At 41.5% G+C, this 26073-nt stretch overlaps 2 protein-coding genes across 2 annotated transcripts in view; one reads left to right on the forward strand and one right to left on the reverse strand.

Annotated features, from left to right (window-relative positions):
- Positions 1–4184, forward strand: part of LOC134350036 (solute carrier family 25 member 32-like) — a 31621-nt gene extending 27437 nt beyond the window's left edge. Inside the window, exon 7 of the mRNA XM_063054947.1 lies at positions 3466–4184. Coding sequence (XP_062911017.1) covers positions 3466–3595 — 130 coding nt within the window. The 3' untranslated portion in view covers positions 3596–4184. The remainder of the gene's footprint in view (positions 1–3465) is intronic.
- Positions 4185–5723: 1539 nt separating this feature from the next.
- The window catches only part of LOC134350043 (collagen triple helix repeat-containing protein 1-like), a 35320-nt gene continuing 14970 nt past the window's right edge, over positions 5724–26073 (reverse strand). Inside the window, exons 2-4 of the mRNA XM_063054958.1 lie at positions 25430–25651; positions 8551–8767; positions 5724–5998 (exon numbers count right to left, since the gene is read on the reverse strand). Of these exons, the coding sequence (XP_062911028.1) occupies positions 5853–5998; positions 8551–8767; positions 25430–25651 (585 nt within the window). The 3' untranslated portion in view covers positions 5724–5852. The remainder of the gene's footprint in view (positions 5999–8550; positions 8768–25429; positions 25652–26073) is intronic.

The following is a 26073-nucleotide window of genomic DNA, read 5'->3' on the forward strand; positions in this document are numbered from 1 at the left end:
CCTCTCTCTTAAGTGGGCGACTTCTTATTTTTAAACTAAGTCGTAGTTCTCGTTAAGAAAAAATAGCCTTTCTCTCTGACCTTGCAGACTCTTTATACACTTTAATCAGGCCTTATTTTTCTAAGCTCGGGCAGATACTAGCCTAGCCTATCCAACCTTTCCTTGTAAGACAACTAAAGGGTGGCACCTTGATGCAGTGAATAGAGCTATTCCCTTACAATGCCAATGACTTGGGTTAATTCCTGGCCTCCATTGGGGGGAGGGGGGGTATGTGTTTGGAGTTTGCGTTTTCTCTATTTGGGTTTGCTCCAGATATTTCAGTTTCTACCCACATTCAGGAAATGAATGGATTAATGGGTTAATTGATCACTGCAAATTGTCCCTAATGTGCAGTTAAGTGTTTGGATCCAGAGATAAAACAAGAATTAGTGTAAATGGGTGCTTAACATGATCTTGTTGAGCCACCTTCTGTGTTCTGTATCTCTGTGACTATCCATCCATACCAGGCTGGTGATCTGGAATTCTTTGTCACGTGCATGGAATTTAACAATGAAAGGACTGTCTTCTGCTATAAATCTTCAGTACATTAAATGATTCTGTCTTCCTCTTGTGATTTCTCGTGTAGTAGCCCTACATTCTGGAATTCTCCTGCCTATTAACACCACCTCTAATACACTGACTCCTCCCGGTGTCTTTGGCTGACCATACTTCACTGAGCTGTATTGGAATACTTGTAAATTTTGATGCTTTATATGTAAATGCTGCCAATTGAAGGGATCTTTGGATATTTTAATCGTTGCTAGTCTTGTACCAAGTATGTTGATCTAAGTAAAGATGTTTTTTTTTACCCTGGTGACATTTCTATTACTCCTAAAGCCTAATTTCTACTTCTGCGTCAACGCGATGCCGTAAGTACTGCGTCACCGCAAACCCTACGCAGAGCCAACGCGGATCCCTACGCCAGAGCCTGTGTTGCTGTGACGCACACCTCTTCCAAAATGTAACCGCGCATTGCGGCAACGCAGAACGCAACAGCTGTGATTGGTCCACTTGGTAGCATCGCATTTCATCCTATGCTGCAATAGCTTCCCATTGGCCGGCTGAAGGGCAGGGAAGGAATTCTTAGCTGCAATGCTTTCCATAAAGCTTTACAGACCTCCGAAATTATGGAGGACACATTTCGCTTTTAAGAAAAAAAACGCTCGCTTCTTGTTTACCCCAAGAAAGACTACCATGACCATGAAGCCTTGCACGGGCAGGTGTGTGCGCATGCGTGACGTGCGTGAATTGCAGAGCGATGCAGACACACCAATGCACAAATATAAATGCTCTCAACACGCACAAGTCACTTGCGTGGGTTACGGCATCCAGTTAAGGCAGAAGTATAAATCAGACTTAATGCTTTACTTGGTTCTTCTGACGCAAAAGGTTGAAAGCTCAAACGGCACTCCATTTGAATGTAAAAAAAAACAGCAGGAGGCCATTTGCTTCTTTGTTCCTGCTGCTTTATTCGTTATGATCATGTTAATTGATTTCTTATTGTCTCCTTCACTAAGCCCCTTAATGTTGTAATTTATTGGTTTCTGGGTTGAAAATACCCAGTGGCCGAGCACTCTTATGCAGTGAATTTCAATGATTCAGAACAATCTGGGTGAAGAACTTCTTCTCAACTCCCTCTTTGAGGACTGACCCTTTGTTGCTGTATGATCTAGACACCCAATCCATGAAAAACAGCAACTCCGCACCTACCCATTGAAGCCCCATAAGAATTTTGTATGTTTCATGATATTGCAAGGTGTTATTAAGAGTAATCTGGGTGTTCTTGTATGCAAATCATTGGAAGTTAAAATGCATATATGGTTACCTTTCCCCAATTACCTGCTCCATACTGAGTATAGACACAGCTTGCTACAATTAAAGTGGCCAGGTGAGGCTGCAGCTCATTGGGTATATGTAAAGCAGAGGTTGATAGGTTCTTGATTGGTAAGGGTGTCAAAGGTAATGGGGAGATAATAGAATGTAAACGCAAACACGAGGAAATCTGCAGATGCTGGAACTTCAAGCAACACATATAAAAGTTGCTGGTGAACGCAGCAGGCTGGGCAGCATCTCTAGGAAGAGGTACAGTCAACAGAGGAACATTGACAAACTTCCGCTAATGCCCCACCTCCCCCTCGTACCCCATCCGTTATTTATTTATATACACACATTCTTTTTCTCCCTCTGTCCCCCTCACTATACCCCTTGCCCATCCTCTGGGCTTTTTCCCCCCTCCCCCTTTTCTTTCTCCCTAGGCCTCTTGTCCCATGATCCTCTCATATCCCTTTTGCTAATCACCTGTCCAGCTCTTGGCTCCATCCCTCCCCCTCCTGTCCTCTCCTATCATTTCAGATTTCCCCTTCCCCCTCCCACTTTCAAATCTCTTACTAGCTCTTCTTTCAGTTGGTCCTGACGAAGGGTCTCAGCCTGAAACGTCGACTGTGCCTCTTCCTAGAGATGCTGCCTGGCCTGCTGCATTCACCAGCAACTGGAGAATGCGGTTGAGAGAGGAAAAACAAAGCTGCCACGATCAAATAGTGGAGCAGACTTCATGGGCCAAGTGGCCTAATTCTGCTCCTATGTCTTATGTTCTTCTGGTTACACTTTTCACAGAAAATTTGAGTTTGTCAAATTCTCCAGGTTGCTTTGCCTAGTCCCACTGGAAGAAAGATATACATGCAACACAAGAATGTAGAGATAGGGCTAGATAATTCCTGGAAATACGAGATTGTAGATGCTGGAATGTAGAGCAAAAAGCAAATTTCTTCTCGTATAACAAACCTGCCATGTCAAATATCAATCTTGTGATCCATTACTGCACTTCCTGTATTACATATATATCTTTAGTAGGAGACTAGGCATGCACAATATATATTAGCTGTGGTCTCACAAGGGCTCTGTGTAATTGGAGCAAGGTATGTCTATGCTCAATATAGAGCAGGTAATTTGGATAAGTAACCATATATGCATCTTAACTTCCAGTGATTTGCATACAGATATGCTCAGATTATTCTTAACATTATCACCTTGCAATCTTCCACTATTCTGAGAAAAAAAACTGCTTATTCTACCAAAATGGATGACTTCGTGTTTTTCCATATTAATTTTTTGCAAAGACTTTTTAATTGTAATTGTCGCGTAAAATTGTTCAAATAATTACGGCAGAATGCCTGACCAGATTTACCATCTTTCAGGTGGAATGTGTAGCCTCATATTTGGATGATTGGTTTGGATATTACAGATATAATGGCATTACGTAAGGAAAGGCAAGGAGTTTGTCTCTAACACTTTCCGGTATTTTCAACCAAAATCAGATGAATTGGTATTTTGATTATAACTGTATGTTTGAAACCTTTACTTTCAAAACAGTAATTGTTGAGTTTAGTAGCATAATTCAGAAATTCAAAATTTTTGGTTATCTTTCAGGAATGAAGGCATTCACGGATTTTACAAAGGAATCGTTCCAAATGTGGTCAAAGTGACACCTGCATGCTGCATTACATTTGTAGTGTATGAAAACGTTTCACAGTTTTTATTTGGTTTGCGACAATCGTGAACCATAGTTTATTGTCAGAATTTGAAACAAAGTTTTATTATTTACTAAAGTCAGCAGGCACAAGGAAAACATAAGGTGCTTTCTAATTACTACTTGCAGCATTCCTGGTTGCAACAGTGATGTTTCAGCACCACGATTAAAATAATATTTATTTAACTGAATGAATCTGTAAAGCTTGCAGATAAATTATAAGTGCAATTCTAATTTTTTAAAGATTATATGTTAACTCAAGGATAAGATGTGTAATATTTCATAATTGTCCTTGTATCAATGTGTTGACACTATAATCAACAAGAAATCATTATCAAATATTAAGCAGTGTCAAGCTGAATTGCTTTTAAAAATGATTTGTATTCCTGCAATCTTTTGTAATAAATTACATTTGGTTATGGGTTGTTACTTCGGATATAAGAGTTTTATTCTAATGTAATTTAATAAGTAGAGTTACTTATGACTTAACAGGAAATATTGAGCTTTAGGAACATTTATAAGGTAACATGTAAATTTACTTTCATGATGTCACTAAATCTACTTAGTGCTTTGAAGCTTGTAGGTAGGAGAACAGAATAAAGACCTTATTTTTTTAAGACCTGTCCAATTATGTCTTGCCAACAAATTTGATCAAAGAGTTTCAATAATGTGTTGAACTGATGGCTTCCATTAATCCATTATGAGTGCAGCTCTGTTTCCTGCAATATGATATGTACAGTTACATTTAAGCTTCGTTGTTAGTCTCAGCTGATTGCCATCGAGTGAGTTAAGTATCATTTCTGGAGCTGGATTTTCTTCAATAACACAACCTTTTTTGCATCATAACATTTTGAGACCTGGGGGAGAGATTCAGCTGGAATAAGTCTGAACTGTTATTTCGCTGGGATATAAAAGCAAGAGTATATTGCTGGGGCTTTATAAGGTGTTGGTCAGACCACGTCTGGAGTATTATGAGTAGTTTTGGGCTGCATATCTGAGGAAGGATGAACTGGCATTGGAAAGGATCCAAAGTAGATTCACAATAATGATCCTGGTGATGAAAGGGTTAATTATATGTTGAGCTGTGGATGCCACTGGGCCTGTACTCGCCAGAGTTCAGAAAGATGAAAGAGGATCTCATTGGAACCTATTGAATATTGAAAGCCTAGATAGAGTGGGCATGGACAGGATGTTTCTGGCAATGGTGTCTAGGAGCAGAGCACAGAGCATTAGAATAAAAGGGTGTCCACTCAACAGGTAAGGAGGATTTGCTTTAGCCAGAGGGTGGCGAGTCTGCAGAATTATTGTCACAGACTGTGGAAGCCAAGTCATTAGGTATATTTAAAGCAGACACTGATAAGTTCTTGATTAGTATGATGGTAAAGGTTACCGGGAAAAAGCAGAAGAATGGGGTTGAAAACAAAATCTGCCATGATCAAATGGCCTAATTTTGCACCTGTGTCTTAGATACTTGTTATTACACTTAAGTGTTAGCGCGTGGCCAAGTGGTTAAAGCATTCGTCTAGAGATTTGAAGGTCGCTAGTTCGAGCCTTGGCTGAGGCAGTGTGTATGTCCTTGAGCAAGGCACTTAATCACACATTGCCCTGTGATAACACAGGTGCCAAGCTGTATGGGTCCTAATGCCCTTCCCTTGGACAACATCGGTGGCGTGGAGAGGGGAGACTTGCAGCTGGTCTTCCATACAACCTTCCAAGGCGCAAATCCATGGTCTCATGACTAATGGATGCCTATAATCATAAATTACACTTCCTGCATTGTCATTAATATCTTGGATAACTGAGATTAGTTGCAACAACCTGATTTTAACAAGGGACTTATTTAGAGATATTGAAGTCTTATTTCTTCATAATTGTCTACAAATGCTCAGATATATGCAAATCATGTCAGTTTTGCAATTTTCTAACAAAGCACAATACTTTAAAAAAAAAACTGATAGTATAAATTTGTTCAAGTTGCTCCAAATAGTAAAGTAGATAGATGATTATTTTGAATTGGACAATACAATTTAGCCCTTCATATATTTGCATGAAAATCAGGAGAGTGATGTAATGGATAACTGGTTCCATATTTCTAACATGCCAAGACAAGAAATAGATCTATACAATCCAAATTTCACTATCTAAGTTCCTTAGAAATTCAGATACATGAGTGCAATGGTCTTAATTTTGATACTTTTATTGGACAACTTAAAGTTGACAATTTTTCATAATATGGTTTCTACAAAAGCAAGCTGGTTCTGATAGCTTTGCTTATGCAGAATGAAAACTATTTTGGCAATTCTTCGATGATCAGGCGTGAAACTGAGTTCCAACCAGTGGAAGCGTCGCCTTGTGGGTACCCATCCGAACACAACCCAATCCAGAGCGAAACATCCACAAGCCCAGCGTTGATTCCTTCACATAGTCCTTCCACTGATGGGGGGGAAAAAAAGTAAATTGAAGATTATTAGAAAGCTGCAAGCAACACAGATAACTTATTTTTAAGTAAAGATAAGGGTCAGCTTCATTCACATGTTCATCAAACCAGCAAAGACTGTGCTGGGTAGCCTGAAAGTGCCAACATAGCATGCCCACAACTCACTAACCCTAACCGCACGTCTTTGAAATGTGCAAGGAAACGGGAGCACCCAGAGGAAACCCATGTAGTCCCATAGAAACTCCTTACAGGCAGTGGTGGAAATCATACCCTGACTTTAACAGCTAGTGCTAAAGCAACACATTAACTACTGTGCTCCTATGCCATGCCAAGTAGCACTCTGCCCAATTCTTTTGTAAAGAAAGCCATTATATTACAAGACATCTAAGTTTTCCAAGTAGATTTTGATGTGATTTGTTTCCTCTTTGTCTCCGCAACTCACAAGTGACATTTTGACTGAAAGAAAAGATTAAAAACTTGACTGTTTGATGTGAAAATAATGGATGGTGAATCAGACAAAGGAAAACACCTGGAGTCAGGAAACTTGCACCAGTATGACAAAAGATATATTAGTAGAAATGAGCACTGCAACTAAAGCCTGACTTTTAACTTCCACATTAGACATTTTCTTTTAATATCAATAGGTATTCTAATAAGCAGCATCTGGAAATTCAGGAGTTAGAAAGCTAGTCCAAGATATTGAAAAGAGAATAATGTAAAATTTGTGGAATTGATTTGTCAGCTGGAGCCACCAGACATTTATTGAGAGGAAATGTACTGTAGGGAAGAAAATGGTTATCAGTATAGGGTGACAGTAGCCATAAGTCAAAGTAGAGGGATAATCAGGAAGATGAGTGGTTGTCCAAATTAAATGGTTCCATTTACAAACGTACTATCAGAAAATGTTTGGAATATACAGCGTGAAATTCTTACTCTTTGCAGACATCCATGAAACAGATAAAAACACCAAAGAATGACAGAAAAACATAAGAACCCCAAACCCACCCCTACCCCCTCCCATGCACAGGCAGCAGCAAAGCATCAACTCTCCCCTTCATGCCACTTGTTCTAGCAGGAAGCACCAGTGCTAACCACCCACCAAGCAAGCAATAGGAAGCCCCCAAAGACCCCATGATCTGCAGTCCAACAAAAAACACAGACAAAACCCAAGCACTTCAACATGCTACAGTGTGTCTTCCCCCTCCTCCCCACTTCCCCTTCCCCCCTTTCTTCTCCCCATCCCCCATTCCCCCCTTCTTCCACCCTCCCTCTCACCACCCCACCCCCACTTTCCACAGCAAGAGGGGGACTAACAGATCGCTGTTTCGGTGTTACAATCTGGAGTGGCACTTACTTGAGCTCACCCGACATAAGATCTAGTAGACCCCCTCATCCCCTACCCAAGATTAAGAGTCCAAAGTAAATTTATTATCAAAGTACATCTATGTCATCATATACAACCTTGAGATTAATTTTCTTGCGAGCATTGTCAGTGAATCCAATAACCATGATAGAATCACCCAACAGGGTGGACAGCCTATGTGCAAAAGTCAGTAGTGTCCCCCTTTTAACATGGAACCAGAAGCAGCAATCCTCATTAGTCAGGTAAATATAAAATTGTTGCTTAATTTGTAGAATAGTAATGTGTAATGGTTCCTTTGGAGAACCGCTGTGCATTGATGAAAACTACAGCAAGCAAAGTTAAGTTCCACCTGATTTTAATATTCTGATGGAATGTTGGCATGAAACTTTGACCTTTTAACATCGTAAACCAGCGACTTGTTTGTTATGTCTCCCCGCTCGCTGTGAAAAATGGAGACATCCCTTTCTCCCTTATTAGGGAGAGAGAGAGCCTGGGGTATGTCGAATCCCGGGTGAACAATGTAGTCTTTGGGGTAACTGCAAGTCTGTGTCTTTACTCTTGCTTTGCTCATGCCTGAGTGCTCGATGGCAGGTGCCAATACTTTTTTTGCTGGTGGGGGGAGGGGGGGTTTGTTGCTTGCAGCTTACGCGAGGGAGGGAGCCGAGCTGGGGGGGACTTTGGAGTTCTAACATTTAACTGTCATTCATTCATTCTCTGTTTTCGTGGATGGTTGTGAAGAAAAAGCTTTTCAGGTTGTATATTGTATACATTTCTCTGACATTAAATGTACCTTTGAAATCTATTTCTCTACAGTGTTTGAACTGACCATTTCCAGCATTTTGTTTTTATTTCAGATTTACAGCCTCTGTAGTATTTTTCTTTAATTTTAAGATGCAACCTAAAATACTATTGCTTGCTTTTGGGTAGCTGTTCTTATCATTTTGGCAATGAGTGCCCTTTGTTGCCCATTTTCACCTGAATAGTTAATATTTAGTGATGCAGTTTCAGCCTCGTGAGTTCTTTCCTTCTTCCTTGCTTCAGAACTTAGTAATGAACCCTGCTGAGATCAGCAAAATTGAAGGATTTCACCTTATAATGATTAATATGGGAGAAGTTTGCAGAGTATTGTTTTTGTTAAAATAATGAGCATTAGCTAATAGACTTTGAGCATATTTCAGAACAAACCTGTAGATGTCCGATGTATATTGATGGTGGAGTTGAACTCGGGACTTCCTTGGTCAAGATAAATGATGGCTTCAACTGGCAAAGGACCACTGCACTCTGCTCCATTGAAAGTAAAGTACCAGCGCTGACAGCAGGGAGTTTTGCATTTCAGGCGCAGGGAACCAATGAATAGTACTCTCAGAGCACTGTCAGACCGTATCTTGGTAAATGTGCATTCCTGAAGACACAAACAGCCGTAAAATCAACAAAGTGCTAAAGCATTATATGTGAGCTTTGATTTTATAAATCGCTTACTATTTAATGTTGGTGTACAAATAAATTTAAGGTAAAAAATCATCCATTGTCTTTAAGAGGTCCTGTCTGAACAGTGGTATTTCCTTTAATTAACTGCATTGAATGTAGTTTTACATATTTCATACTTGTAATCAAATATGCTTTTTTCATAAATAGGTCTGACTTATCAGTAATATCACCATACTTATTAGATGCAGAAATAGGTTTCTCATCCCCATAGTTGCATGTACTAATATAAATTTATTTTGCAAAATACAATGTTTGCCGCCTTCTGTATGCCAGTGTCTTCAATGAATAATTATACTAAAATCCCAAGAATTAAAACACCACCCTGGAATGCAGATCTTAAAATAAATCGTTACTAAAATTGCTATCTTTTATTTAACCGCCTCTGCTGAATTAAATGCCTAAATGAAAGACTTTGGAAAATAATTTGATGTGGAATAGCAATTTAATGGGTTAAAATGAGCTAATTTAGTCTGTTGCACCAGAATTTTAAAGCATACAGCACATATAATGAACTGGATTATCAACATCAAAAATATGATAATGTTTAACCTCCACAACATCAACATTCTCAGAACCACCACTGCCCATAAATGCAGCCAGGCCAACTACACAAACACTGTGGTTACAAAAGTTGGTCAGAGGATGGAAATCCTGTGGAAGGTGACTCGCCTTCTGAATTCTTGGCCTTTTCACCATCACCAAGGCTGAAATCACGTGTATAATGAAATACCCTCCACTTACTTTAATAAGTGTAGATTGAATAAACTTAATAAGCTCCATATCTCTCATAACAAATCAGCCTGTTTGAATCGTATTCCATAGCAGCTCGCTGTCTTCCCCGCCAAGCATGCAGTGTACCAACAAAATTCACTGTAGTTGCTCAACTACTGTATGGCACCTCCCAAACCTCTGCCCACAACCACAAAGTAGTGCAAGAACAACAGGTGCATGGAACACTACCATCTCGGTGTTTTTCCCATCACATACCTTGCTAACATTGAAATTAATTGCTGTTCCTTCAGTACATAGACATAATGGTAATATGTTTATAATAATTGTATAGGTATGTTAAATTGTATGATTAACCAGCAGAAAGAAGTGATTGCTGCTGATCACGGCAACAACCCCTTTCCTACCCTATCTGATATGTTGTTTCAGTCTTATTAATTTATTCTAGAAATCTAGGAGTTCATTTTCATCTTCACAACCTGGGAGATAATCTGAGAATGAGTTACTGGCCCATTGTAGAATCTGCCCATTTTCTTCACATAATGAAACATTAATCGACGTTAGGCAGGTTTCATAGTTTATGTCAATTTATTCTGTGAAGTGGAGGAGTTAGAGATGGAATTGGATGCACATCAGCCCTGGCAGGGTATGTAGGCCATTACTTCCTACAAGGCAAAATGTAACTTAGCTGTGATGCTTCGCTCCCAAATGAACTCAACACCTTTTACGCACACTTTGAAAGGAAGTATAAAACTACACTTATGCAGATCCCTGCAGCGTCTGGTGACCTTGTAATTTCTGTCTTGGAGGCCAAGACAGAGATCTTTCATGGGGTGAACACTTGGCAAGGCATCAGGCCCTGATAGTCCACCTGGTAGGGCACTGAAAATGTGGTAGTGTTCAAGGACATCTTCAATCTCTCACTGCTGAAGCTGGAGGCTCTCCCATGCATCAAAAAGGAGACAATCATTCCAGTGCTCAAGAAGAGCAGAGTGAGCTGCCTCAATGACTATTGCCCAGTTGGACTCACATCAACTGTGATGAAGTAGTTTGAGAGGTTGGTCACAGAGTCATAGAAGATTGCAGCACAGGAACAGACAGCCCTCCATACCCCTCCAATCAATGTACCTATCCAAATTTCTCTTAAGTGTTGAAATTGAACCTGCAACATCTACTTGTGCTGGCAGCTCATTCCACGTTCTTCCCAACTTCTGAGTTAAGAAATTCCCCCTCACGTCCCCTTCAAGCATTTCACCTTTCACCCCTAACCCATGACCTCCAGTTGTAGTCTCACCCAACCTCAGTGGAAGAAGCCTGTTTGCCTTTACCCTATCTGTAGCCCTCATAATTTTGTATACTTCTATCAAATCTATCACACAAGGCCATGTTGACTAACCGTAATCAGTCCCTGTCTATCCAAATACTAATGTATCCGGTTCCGTAGAATACTTTCCAATAACTTTCCCACTCCTGATGTCAGGCTCAACAGTCTATAATTTCCTGGCTTATTCTTAGAGCCTTTCTTAAACAACAGAACAACATTCGCTATCCTCCAATCCTCCAGCACCTCCCTGATGGCTAAGGATGTTTTAAATATCTCCACTAGATAAATATCTCTGCCGTGCCCTTCAATTTTGGCACTCGTCTCCCACAGGGACCAAGGGAATACATTGTCAGGCCCTGGGGATTTATCCACCCTAATCTGTCTCAAGACAGCAAACAACTCCTCCTCTGTAATCTGTAAAGGGTCCATGAACTTGCTGCTGAATTGCCTCACATCTATAGATTCTGTGTCCATCTCCCGAGTAAATACAGATGCAAAATAAATCTATTTAAGATCTGCCCCAACTCTTTCGGCTCCATGCATAGATTACCACTCTGATCTTCCAGAGCACAAATTTTGTCCCTTGCTGTCCTTTTGCTCTTAATATATCTATAGAAGCCTTCAGGATTTTGCTTCACCTTGTCTGCTAGAGCAACCTCATGCCTTCCTTTAGGCCTCCTGATTTCCTTCTAAAGTCTTCTCTTGCATTTCTTATAGTCCTCAAGTACCTCATTTGGTCCGTCCTGCCTATACTTGCTATGCACTTCCTTCTTCTTATTAACCAGGGCGTCAATATCTCTCCGAAACCAAGGTTCCCTAAACCTGTTATCCTTGCCTTTTATTCTGGCAGGAAAAAATTGACCTATGGCCTTCACCTCCCCTTGTCAGAGCCTCAGCTTCCCACTCTGACACTGGCCCACTCCCACAATGGCCTCTCTGCTTAAACCTAACTTCTTTGATCTTTGCCAAATGCCTAATTATACACAATCCAATGTCTCCTCGAGAACTGTGGCGTGCAAAATATGATCATTGCACCCCACTCGTTTCTTTTAAACTCTCTCTCCCTCTATGCAATCTGGTGCCTCCTTGGGACTGCTGCACAAAATGTGATAGCCAGAATCAACTCCTGCCTAAGAAAGGACCTCAACCTGCTGCAATTGGCTTATCGCCACAAGAGGTCGTTGTTAAGGGGAATGGCTACAGAGTTACTCTGTGGTACACAGAGGTACACAGTAGATGCAATTTCTCTGGCTCTCCACTTGACCTTGAAGCACCTGGACAGTAGCAATACCTATATCAGGCTGCTGTTTATTAATTACAACACAGTGTTAACACCATCATACCCTCAGTACTAATCAAAACTGGGGACTCTGTTCCTCCCTTTGGAATTGGATCCTTTACTTCCTCACCGTGTGACTACATTCAGTGCAGATTGGAAATAGCATCTCCTCCTTGCTGAGGATTAACACAGGCACACCTCAATGATGTGTGTTTAGCCCACTGCTCTACCCTCTACGTCCACAGCTGTGTGGCTAGACACAGTTCAGATACCATCTATAAATTTGCCCAAAACAGAACTATTGTTGCAGGATTTCAGATGGTGATGAGGAGGCATACAGGAGTGAAATAGATCAGCAGGTTGAGTGTTGTTGCAAGGACAAGGAATTGATTTGGATTTCAGGAAGGGGAAGTCCAGGGAACACTAGTCCTCACTGAGGGATCAGCAGTGGAAAGTATGAGCAGTTTCATGTTTCTGGGTATCAACACCTCTGAAGTTCTATCCTGGGCCCAGCATATTGATGCAATTACAAAGAAGGCACAACAGCGGCTAAATTTTATTAGGAGTTTGAGGAGATTTGGTATGACACCAGAGGCTTTAGCAAGTTTCTACGGATGTACCATGAAGAGCATTCTCACTGGTATCACCGTCTGGTACCGAAGGACCACTGCAGAGGATTGGAGAAAGCCGCTGAAAATTGCAAACTCAGCCATCGTCAATAGGAACATTTACAACAGATGATGCCTCAAAAAGGCATCACCCAGGACATGCCCTCTTCTCATTGATGCCATCAAGGAGGAGGTACCGGAGCATGAAGACACTCACTCAATGTTTTAGGATCAGCTTCTTCCCCTTCACCATCAGATTTCTGAATGGACAATGAACACATACACACTATCTTATTATTTTTGCTCACTTTTTTGCACTACTTATGTAATGTAATTTTATATATACAGAATATATATATTTTTTATTTCTTATTGTAACTTAATAGTTTTTTATTATGCATTGCATTGTACTGGTGCTGCAAGACAACATATTTTACAATATATGCCAGTGACATTAACCCTGATTCTGATTATAATGATGGAGAAATGCTTGAGGGCAATGCCGCGTATTATCATTTGTTCCAATTGCAACATCCAAGTTGAACACAACACACCTACAAAGGTTGTCTGAAATTGCATCAAGAGGAAGAAAAGTGCTATCCAAATGTAAATCTGCCTTTCCCCGAATTTTTACAATGAAATGATTTATCTGAACAGACCTAGTAATTATCTATTACACAGAAACAGCCTATACAGAGTAATAGTTAATACTGCACAGTTTTAACCCAATCCAATCAACAAATTATTCCACTTGTTTCTCTGGTTTACTACTGAATCCTTTCTCAGTAGGCCCTCAGGAGAGGACTGATTATTTCACAGAGTGGAAGATGCTTGTACAAACCTTTGGTAGCCATTCAACGCCAGCAAAGTGTTCAGTCAAAATCAACTGGAGGTCAGGCTCTGTTAAGACGTCTAACTTGAACGTATGCACGCAGCACGCATGCGCACACACATCTATTGTTCTCCTGAGATATCCCTGATTCAGGTCTCTTCCTTTCTCTTACCCCTCTTCATTATCTCCGTTTCTTCCCCTCCTGCTTTTCCTTTATTTACTCTTCCAACCATGCCATTCTTCCTCTCTTCCTCTGTGCTCTTTCTTCCCCTCCTCTCTCACCCGACTGTCTCCTCACCAAGTTCTCCCATTTTCTCCCTCTCCCCATTTAATTCATTTATGATCATTTCTTCAATTGTTCCTTGCGAAAGTCGTATTTACATTGGTGGATCAGAGCACTAATAATCTCTTAAATATCCTGCACTAAGATTGACATGGAAGAAAAAGTTAAACAGTTGGGTAGTTGTTTCTACTGACCAAACTCAGGTGTACTAATTCGTTTGGACACCAATGTTTGAATGTCAGTATGATTACAGAATGAATAGATTAAATCTCAGAGATGCAATTTTACCAAGTTAAACTGATGCAAATTTTACTGACTAACATTGCATGTTTGCCTTGAATACTTTAAAAGGACAAGGGAATTAATTGAACCCAAATGGTTAGGTGAGAAATAGACTGGGGATGCTATTGCAGGAGGAGATTTTAAGACATGTGTTTCCAACCTGGGGTCCACAGACTCCTTGGTTAATGTTAGGGGTCCATGGCATAAAAAAGTTTGTGAACCCATGTTTTAAGGAGACCTGGATGGAAGTGAAAAAGGTAACAAGATAGACGGTCAAGGACTGACTTGATAGGCCAAAATAGAGGGAGTTAGAAATTGATCTTGACAGGAATGAAAGTGAGAAAAATCTGGGAGAGGTCCCCACAGATTGGATCCACAGGAGCACTAGATCATATAGTAGCTTAGTCTGGGTCAAATTACATTCATCAATAATACAACTGCATTCATCAAATTGCATTCACCTCAGCATATTTGGCATTTTCCTTATCAGAAGCACATTTTCACATACCCATAACAGCAGCACTTCATAAGGCTGAACAGTGGGAAAGGAAATAGATCCCGAGAGATAAATGCTACCATCTGCCTCCCCAACTCTTAACAGTTGTTTATAGAGCCACCAAAAAACATCAGGGAAAACACCACATATCTTCATTAGATTCATGTGCTTGTGTGTTATACATTGCCAACAGAATAAAAGTATGCTGTGGAAATATGTAATCCTGAAGACTCTATGAATTTATAACTTTTGTAAAATGTAATGTGACAAAATGGAACCTGTGTGATACTAGAGTGCTTTGCTGGTTTGGATGGGAAGTTTGCAAGGGTATATGTCTTGGAGCAGAAAGTGTTTTGGCATTGCATGATTCAAAGCAAAAAAAACAGGACTCTACTGTTGGGGGAGGAGCCTCAAAGACAAATGGTCCCATTAAAGACAAATGCGGCTTATTCAAGATGGATGCGAGATAAAATGGGAATGGAAATAACGAATGGATCAACCTCAGAGACATGAAGTTGATGAATTACTGGACTCTGTAAACTTATAAAAATGATCTGTTTTAAGCACCGACAATTTAATGTATGGAGGTAGTCCTCCCTTGCAAGTAACAGACATGCTTATAATTTGATCCACTGTGAGTTTGTTGTAGTTTGTTACTGTCCATTTAGAAAACCTAGCTGAATGGTACATGACCATGCAAATCCAGAGCCGGGGAAGAAAGAAGACAAGATGGAAGAGCTGTCATGGCAGAACACCAGTATCCCATTTTGCACAGGGGAGGGGAACTTTGACTGAGTTGATGGTAAAGGACTCCCGGATGTTTCTGACTCAGATTCATTTATTTATAACATGTGCATCAAAACATGCAGTGAATTGCGTTGTTTGCCTAATGGTGTGCTGAGGACAGCCACAAGTGTTGCTACATATTCCAGTTCCAACATAGCATGTCCAGAATGCAGAATATAACAAAACAGAACACAACAAACAAGAAAGCTGCAACAGCAAAAACAAGCCCTGTTCCTCCCTCCCACCCAAGCGCGCGCGTGCGCGCGCACGCGCACGCACACACACACACACACACACACACACACACACACACACACACACACACACACACAAAAACACACTCTCCTCCAACCCTTGGACAGTCTGTTTCCAGCTTCCAGCCTCCAGCCTCCATTGGGCTTGTGGGTTTGTGGACTTGGGGTTCTGGGAATTGGACCTCAACTCTGGACTTCCAATCGACCTTTGGGCTTTGATCTTCTGTAGCAACCCTAGATCCCAGATCTCACCGATGATGACGAATGCAGACCCTGGATCAGGACCCCAATTTTCAGGTCTTGATGTCTGGACTTGTCAATGATTGAGGCCATGAACACTAGGCCTCGAGCTCTGGTCTTGCCAATTCACATGCCTGGGGTCGTGGGGCGGACGGGGTGGAGAGTCATGCCTCTTGTCCGATCCCTGAACCCAACACAGATGCCTTGCATCCTGTTTATTCCTAATTTAAACAAAGTGGCTATCTTTGTTTTTCAGCAGTATCAGCTGAGGTGGACCATAATCCCTCATAATCTGCTCTCCAGGGCCACCTACAATATGTGTAACACTGCAGGAAATAATTCTTTGAGATGTAAATCTTGGGGTGGGACATAGCTTAAGTAACAGAGACCTCTACACAAAATATGCCTTCCTAGTGTCAGCTCATCCCTATAGAAGTAGCCACTTTGGGGTGGCTACCCTGCATTGTAGATGCAGGAGTTGAAAGTGACGCACACTGTAAGATAATGATCAGATTGTCATTCAGTGGGTAAAAAGATACACTGAGTAATTATGGCCAAAGCCCTGGAGTCCGAAACCCATTAGAGATGGCAGAGGCCCGTTGTTCGTGAGTCCCCTGGAGGCCTGTCCTGGGGCTGGAGGGCCGTCTGTGTATGGAAGAAAGGAAGGGAGATGGTCTTGCTGTAGTTTTGTTCCTTGTTGTGTTCTATGTTGTCCTGCTGAGTATTGTGAGCATGCTTTGTTGGTGCTGGAATGTGTGGCAAAACTTGTGGGCTGCTTTCGTAACATCCTTAGGTTGCGCTAGCTATTAACTCAAATGACACATTTCACTGTATGGTTCGATGTACATGTGATAAATAAATGACTCTGAATATTCCCTCACGGGGGACCAGTTGATGATCATAGGAAATCATTACAATGACACTTTCCTGAGCATTTCTCACTTGTACTCACATAATCCTGTCCCTTGCGATGACAGGGAACGGGAGTCCAGAGTGTTGCTTGATAACAGGAATTGGAACTGATGTCTGACGAATCTCATAGAATTTTTTGAGGATGTGACTAGTAGAGTGAATAGGGTAGAATCAGTGGATGTGGTATATTTGGATTTTCAAAAGGCTTTTGACAAGGTCCCACACAGGAGATTAGTGTGCAAACTTGGGGGTAAGGTATTGATGTGGATAGAGAATTGGTTGGCAGACAGGAAACAAAGAGTGGGAATAAACGGGACCTTTTCAGAATGGCAGGCAGTGACTAGTGGGGTACCGCAAGGATCAGTGCTGGGACCCCAGTTGTTTACAATATATATTAATTACTTAGATGAGGGAATTAAATGCAGCATCTCCAAGTTTGCGGATGACACGAAGCTGGGCGGCAGTGTTAGCTGTGAGGAGGATGCGAAGAGGATGCAGGGTGACTTGGATAGGTTAGGTGAGTGGGCAAATTCATGGCAGATGCAATTTAATGTGGATAAATGTGAGGTTATCCACTTTGGTGGCAAAAACAGAAAAACAGATTATTATCTGAATGGTGGCCGATTAGGAAAAGGGGAGGTGCAACGAGACCTGGGTGTCATTATACACCAGTCATTGAAAGTGGGCAAGCAGGTACAGCAGGCGGTGAAAAAGGCGAATGGTATGCTGGCATTCATAGCAAGAGGATTCGAGTACAGGAGCAGGGAGGTACTACTGCAGTTGTACAAGGCCTTGGTGAGACCACACCTGGAGTATTGTGTGCAGTTTTGGTCCCCTAATCTGAGGAAAGACATTCTTGCCATACAGGGAGTACAAAGAAGGTTCACCAGATTGATTCCTGGGATGGCAGGACTTTCATATGATGAAAGACTGGCTTGACTAGGCTTATACTCGTTGGAATTTAGAAGAATGAGGGGGGATCTTATTGAAACGTATAAAATCCTAAAGGGATTGGACAGGCTAGGTGCAGGAAGATTTTTCCCGATGTTGGGAAAGTCCAGAACGAGGGGTCACAGTTTGAGGATAAAGAGGAAGCCTTTTAGGACCGAGATGAGGAAAAACTTCTTCACACAGAGAGTGGTGAATCTGTGGAATTCTCTGCCACAGGTAACAGTTGAGGCCAGTTCACTGGCTATATTTAAGAGGGAGTTAGATATGGCCTTTGTGGCTAAAGGGATCGGGGGTATGGAGGGAAGGCTGGTACAGGGTTCTGAGTTGGATGATCAGCCATGATCATATTGAATGACGATGCAGGCTCGAAGGGCCGAATGGCCTACTCCTGCACCTATTTTCTATGTTTCTATGTGTCAGTTCCATAGGTGACCTTCCTCAATTTTCACTGCCACCGGACAGAATTCCACCCCTAGAGGTGGCAATCTTAAGCAAGCCAAGCAGGAATATGAATCGCAAGATAGCCATCAAGCTCGCAGTAGTGGTCAGAGCCAATCAAAGCAAGAGCAACATAGAGTTGAATCTCCAAATGCCATATGTCTGCCCCTATAGGAGGGCAATCTGTTCACACATGGGATCTCCGTGTTCACCCAGCAGATCCAATTGCCGATGAGCAGCGTTTCGTTCTTACTGAAGAAGAGCAAGGTGCCCCTGTGTCCACAGACAACAGCAATCTGCTTATGAGCGGCATCTTACTGCCCATCTTGAGCATCAGGCTGTCCCACGCTGACACATCGCTGTTCACTTAGGGTTTCATGTTGTTCTACAGAGACTGAAGGTCCGTCAGGATCTGGGCAATTCAGCAGAAAGGCAAGGAAAACCGAAGCCCTCCTGAGTAACACACACAAAATGCTGGAGGAACTCAACAGGTCAGGCAGCATCTATGGAGGGGAATAAACATTCGATGTTCTGGGCCAAGACCCTTCACCAGGACTGGAAAGAAAGGGGGATGTGGCCAGAGTAAAAAGGTGGGGGGAGGGGAAGGAGAGCAAGCTGACAGGCGATAGGTGAACCCAGGTGAGGGGGAAGGTGGGTGGCTTGGGGAGTGGAGGGGGGCTGAAGTGAGAAGCTAGGAGGTGATTGATGGGAAAGGTAAAAGGCTGAAGAAGGACGAATGTGGTAGGAGAGGAGAGTGGGCCATGTGAGAAAGGGAAGTAGGAGAGGCACCAAAGGGAGGTGCTAAGACAAGTCTGAGTGAGCACATGCTGTGGAGCCTCTGTCTGTTTCCCCACTGCAGTTGTTAAGCAATGCATCATCGGATTGTTAATAAGTACTTTTAAAACATTTATCATCTTGAGGTGTCCCAGCTATTAGGGATCCTTCTGGGGTTCTGAAATTATGGATAGCATAATTATGGATGAACTAAAATGAGAATCAGTCTTCAAGAAATAAAAAACATACACAATATTTAACTTCCAACTGATACCTTGTGGCTAGTGAAACCAATCACTGGGTGTGGGGAATTCTCTGTCCTATTAAAACTATACAGGGAAACACAATAGATGAATGTTCCTATTATTAGTGCATTGTTAAAGGTATATCCCTGCCACGTAAGGCACAGCTTAGAACAGATCTGTTTTGTCATTTAACCTTCTGGTTAGTTGTATATTCATGCTGCCAACCTTTGACACTGTAACAAGAAGGGCAGACTTTGGGTGTCTGGAGCTTGTACTCTAAGGCTTTGGCAACAGGCAGCAGTATTGGATATTGGGTATTCTTGTTTGTGATTGGATATTCAAAGGGGTTTTGCTAGTTGGGATCTGTTACTGTAGTAAATATGTAATTCTGTAAATTTACCTGACTATCGTCCAAATGTTAAGTTAAGTGATTATAGCAATTGTGGTTAATTGTTTATTGTTTGCACTGTGTTGGAGAAGTATAAAACATAGTGTTCTCCTGGACTCTCTCTGTCCTGAAGGTTTGCTGTGAATAAAGACTCTTGTATTTCTCAGTTACAGCTTCTGTGTGGCTCAGTTTTAGTTAGCCTCTTTAATAGAGTGATCATTCAAGATTCAATATTGTTTATTGTCATTCACACTAGTGTAAGGGAGAACAAAATCATTGTTACTCCGGACTAATGTTGCATAAAAACACCAATAAGCATAAAGTACATGTTTTAAAAAACGCTATAAGTAAACCTAATAGATTGTAGACTGATTATATGTACATAGAGTGATGACAGGTGATATGTGTGTAGTGGTGGTGGGGTCAAGAAGGCCTGACAATGTGGACATGTCAGCTTTGTCATGCAGATGTCCTACCTGTAGCCCTCTGGAGCAGCGCTGTTGTATTGACCCCATCTCTATCTCTGAAGGTGCCAAACTGCGGCCTGCTATTGCCCTGTTTATCTCCCTGCAATACGTTTCCTTATTCCTAATCTGTTACTACCTGATGCTACCAGTCTTTGAGGCTGTGCCTTGGGCTGTTGGGTGCAATGACAAACTGTACTTGTTATCAGCTCTGTAAACACGAGGAATTCTGCAGATGCTGGAAATTCAAGCAACACACATCAAAGTTGCTGGTGAACGCAGCAGGCCAGGCAACGGCGTGCTGCCTGGCCCGCTGCATTCACCAGCAACTTTGATGTGTGTTGCTTGTTATCAGCTCTGCATTCTCTTCAGTGTCTCCTGTTCCCCTCACTGAGAGTCATGATGATTTAGGAAGGATGGAACATGCAATTTCAACCAGTTGCTTTGCAAGCTAAACTTCATGGTGATGCAGAGAACCAAAATGGAAAAAAAGGGTGTCAACTGTTAATTAAATCATAGTGAAGGCGTTAAGCACAATGGCAGAGCATGCATTACTCCTATTCTAGGGATAAAGTGTGATGTCCTCTGGTACATCAGTTGCAATATTGTCTCAACCTGCTTGGGAACACACTTTCCAGGTGAATTTCCTCTCAGTGGTGAGTAGCCTCCCCTAATCCTGGTGGCCTAAATGAGGAGATGAAGGTCATTCTATAGGCTTTACAGACACTATGCTAGGTTTGGAGAATTGACCTCAATGTCTGTGTCTGTGTGCGTGTGTGTGTCTGAAGAGAGTGGGTATGAAAGAACAGGTTCTCCCTTCCTCTGCACCCTCCCACCATTCTATCCTATCCCCATCTGCTTGGATACATTACCTCCTTCCTGGCTCTTACTTCTCTCACTGGAACTAAAATACCTGGCTGAAAATCTCTCTCACTCTCTACTGTAGGTCATGAAGTCTGAGAGAGAGTCATGGAATAAAAGAGCATTGGTACAGGCCCTTCCACTCAAAGAGTCCAGGCCCACCCAATTAGTCCCAATTTCCTGTGTTCAGCTGTCCCTCCAGACCCTCCCCTCCATACACCTGTCCAAGAGCCTAGCTGATACTATTTCACCTGCCTCAACCACTTGCTCATTCCATATACTCACCACCCTCTGCATGAAAAAGTTGCCCCTCAGGCCATTTTTAACTTTTTTGCCTCTCACTCTAAATTCATGCCCCCTTGGACTCCCCTACCTTATGGAAAAGACTGTTAATCCCTACCTTATCTTTGCCTCTCATAATTTTAAACACTTCTATAAGGCTGCTCCTCACTCTCCAACATTCCAAAGAACAAAGACTCTGCCTTTTCCAATAACACGGGCCCTCTAGTTCTGGCAACATTCTCAGAAATCTTTTCATAAACTCATTACCAACCAGCACAATGGCTTTTCCAAAAACACAACGTATAGGGCATTTCAAACAAAAAATGTCCCACCATCTTGAAAGTTTCTACCCCCAGGCAGATAGTATAATAAACCATTCTAGTTTGCCACACCCCCACCCATCCTGCTCTAACTATGACCTCAGTCACTGCACTGCATTGTAAACGCTTTCAACTACATAAGAATCCCTTCCCCTCCCCTCTTCTATTCCCCACTCTACACACCTGCCTATCTCTTCCCTTTGGATCTCCCTCCTTCTTCCCTTTCTCCCATGGTCCACTCCCTTCTCCTATCAGATTCCTTCTTCTCAAGCCCTTGACCTTTCCCACTCACCTGGCTTCACCTATCACCTTCCAGATAGCCTCTTTCCCTCCCCCACTTCTTTATCCTGGGTTCTTCCCCTTCATTCCCAGTCCTGAGGAAGGGTCTCGGCCTGAAACATCGGCTGTTTATTCATTTCCATAGATGTTGCCCGACTTGCTAAGTTCCTCCAGCATACTGTGTGTGTTACTTTAAACAACTTTTTGAGATAAGATAATGGTATTTACGTATATTTTATTCCATATCTGCACTTTAAGCTCGAACTTTATTTTTATATAATTCTTTAGTCTTATTATTGTTGAAAGGTATTTTTGTTGCATAAGAAATTCTAATACATGTAAATGTATATGGTGAATAAACTTGATCCTTGATCCTTCTAGTTTAGCAATATCATTCCTATAACAGGGTGACCAAAACCGTGCACAGTACTCCAAGTGCAGCCTCACAAACAATGGGTACGACCGCAACATGATATTCCACTTCCTATAGTCAATGTCTTGACCGACGATACTATATTGTGTGTGGCTGAAAACACTGAGCTCCACTCAACAACCATGCAGTTTTCATGCCAGACCACGCTAATAATATTCCCCAGACCCCTAACCTTCCTTCAGGATCTCCCAGCATGCAGAATTTACGGACCGATAGTGAATTTAGGAAAGCATTTAAAGGAAAAAATGTATGACTGGATTCTGTTTATTAACATCCAGTTTTAGCCACAGGATGGCAAAATGATAAGAAATGCAAAGTACACCTCAGCCTGTTTGTACACGGACGCTGCAGGCTGATGAGCACCTTAGCGGAGATCCGCTTCACTAAATGTGTGTGAATGAGCAAAAATACAGTAAGCAAACTATCCTTTCCATCATAGTCCTAATCTCACACTCTTGTGACAGGCACAGATTATACAATACACAATGAAGTCAGCTTTCCAAACTACATCTATATATCCAAAAATGATAGAACAGAGAGAGGGAAAACAACTGCTCGCATTTCTGCATGCTCTTTGTCTCGGCTTCCACCTGCTTTTTAGCTGAAATGTTGACTTTGTTTCTCGAAGGGGTGTTAAGTATGTATGTATGTAAATTCATGCAAATATCTAATCAGCCAGTCAAGTGGCAGCAACTCAATGCATGAAAGCATGCAAACATGGTCAAGAGGTTCAGTTGTTGTTCAGAGCAAACATCAGAATGGGGAAGAAATATGATCTAAGTGACTTTGACCATGGAATGATTGCTGGTGCCAGACAGGCTGCTTTGAGTATCTCAGAAACAGCTGATTTCCTGGGATTTTCACTTACAACAGTCTCTAGATTTTACAGAGAATGGTGCAAAAAAACCCTAAAAAGAACATTCAGTGAGCAGTAGTTCTACTGGCAAAAATGCCTTGTTAGTGAGAGAGTTCAGAGGAGAATGGCCAGACTGGTTCAAGCTGACAGGAAGGCTTAAATAACCATGCCTTTAAATAGTGTTGTGCAGAAGAGCATCTCCGAACGCACAGCACGTCGGACTTGAAGTGAATGGGCTACAGCAGCAGAAGACCACAGCCATACACTCAGTGGGCACTTTATAATGTACAGGAGGAACCTAATAATGTGGCCACTGAGTGTATATTTAGAGTCCGTGTCACCCAGTTACACCCACGTGACTAAATAACCCACTAACCCGCATGTCTTTGGAAAGTGGGAGGAAGGCAGAGCACCCGGAGGAAAGACACAGTCACAGGGAGAACACACAAACTCCTTGCAGACAGCGGCACAATTGAACCCAGGTGGCTGGTGTTTTAATAGTGTTACACGAACCATTGTGCTATGGTGTCACATATATGAGGGGGAAGTGATTAAAATGTAAGTTAAGGAAGAATTTTGATTGATGGTGGCTGTCAGAGGTCTATGAGGTAAGTAGTACTGAGCATGGTCTGAAACTCGTAGTGCATTTGATAAGATGGGGCATTTGAGGATGCATTTAGTGACTTTGTTCACTAACTGTTCTCAGAAAGATGGAATGAGAAATGTGCCCAGTTTAAATTATTAAGGGATTAAGTAGTGTGTTAGGAATTGGTGGTAAGGCGTAAAAAGACCGCAAAGCTGATTGAAATCTTAAAAATCTCATTTACAAGAAATCGAGTAAAACTGGAGCACTTTTGTGTATGCCTGAGAAACATATGTGACTGTAAACTCTAAACCTGTGATCTGTAGCTTAGTGAACAGTAATCTTATCTCAGCAACAGAAGGTCCCTGCTTAGCACAACTATCCAGAGTGATTTTTCAATGTACCACTGAGTGTAGTATTGCCAAATGCCTTGTCTTCTGGATATGATACTACGGCCCTGTCTACCTTTTCTGTGGGTGTTAAAATATCTCACTGCACTGTTTAGCAGAAGATTGGGAGAGTTCATCCTGGAATCTTGGCCAATATTTATCTAAGAATCAACTTCATCAAAACAAACCTGATATATTCCTCATTGCCTTCTGACTTGAAGGGGGTCATTTCAGTCTATTGACATTTATCACAATGTTCTGAAGGGATCTGCATATCTTTTATTTCGTTGTAGTCATGATTACACTTCAAGAGGCCAAGACTTTGGGATCGCCTGAGGTCCAGAAAGACCTACAATCAGTCAAGCCATGAAAGGAGAAAGAAAAGAGTACAAATCTTAAAGGGAAATTAAAGATTATTATCAGGAGGTTTTCCAAAGGCAGATCAGGCATGGAATAGTAACCTATTGTTCTGTCACTAGGAAAAATGTGGCTGGCAAGACTAGTACAACATTTTGTTAACTTGGGTAAAAACTTTACAAACTGGTGGGAGCAATTCACTGCTTTTTACAATGATAATCCAGAACCTTGGGGTTCCTTTTCTGGGGTTTCAGGGTTGAGTTGTAATGCCTGGATCAGATATCACTTCACCATGTAGATCCCTAAAATGCCAGCAGTCGTGATGAGGGTATAAATGCAACAATGAATTTCAATGAGGAACCACATAGCAAAAATATTTTTTTTGGTCTTCAGGAGTCTAAGAATCAGAATTCACACCATGCCTCTTCACCAGTTCAAACCAGTGCACTTTTTTTATCTCATAATATTGTAATTATAATTGGTTTGTTATCGTCACATGTACCAACATACTTGTCTTGCATACTTTTTGTACAGATCCATTCATTACACAAAGCATTGAGGTAGAACAAGGTAAAACAATAACAAAATGTAGAATAAAGTGTAAAAGATACAGAGAAAGTGCTGTGAGGGTAAACAAAAAGGTGGAAGATCATAATTCATACTGAGGTAGATTGTAGGGCCAAGTAGTCTTTATGATTGAACTGCTTCTTCCCCTCCACCATAGATTTCTGAATGGTCCATTAACCCATGAACTTCACTGCTTTTTCTCTCTTGTTGCATGACTAATTTATTTTATATATATAAAAAATTATAACTTATAGGAGATTTTATGTATTGCACTGTATGCTGCTGCAAAACAACAAATTTCACAACATATGCCAGTGATGATAAACCCAATTCGGAATCTGATGCACAAAGCAGACTAACTTACCACAACTTTGCCAAGGTCAATGCCATAGTTGAGTGCTTTCCAAGCGCATTGCTTGTAATTGATTCTCCAGGGCTCCTCCAGGCGCTCTTGCAGGCACTCGCCTTTCTCTCCCTTGATCCCGTCACGTCCTGGGATTCCTGGGGTTCCTGGGATGCCGTTCATTCCAGGGTTACCTTCCCGGCCAGGAAAACCTGGTGAACCCCGCGTGCACAGCCCATTATACTGCATATAAAGAGAGAACAGATCATCAGTTACAGTCAAATGTCACTTTGCAAAGTAATCCAGAACGTTCTACCAAATTGGTGCAATGAATCATAAGAATGCTATATTTTATGATTTACTCCTTGTAACATAGCTGGTATTAAAGTTCTAAATTCAAGATAATTTTATTATCTAAGTACATATATGTTACCACCAAGTACCCCGTGAGATTCATTTTCTTGTGGGTGTACTCAATAAATCCAATAAACATAATAGATCAATGAAAGACTACACCAAAAGGGTGAACTACCAGTCTGCAAAAGACAACAAACTGAGCAAATACAAAAAGAAAGAAAAAAATAAATAGTAATAACAATAATAAACAATAAAAAAAACAATAAATATTGAGAACATGAAATGTTTCCCTGAAAGTGAGTCCATAG

The sequence above is a fragment of the Mobula hypostoma genome, chromosome 1 (genome assembly GCF_963921235.1).
Source record: "Mobula hypostoma chromosome 1, sMobHyp1.1, whole genome shotgun sequence".
Classification (NCBI taxonomy): Eukaryota; Metazoa; Chordata; class Chondrichthyes; order Myliobatiformes; family Myliobatidae; genus Mobula; species Mobula hypostoma.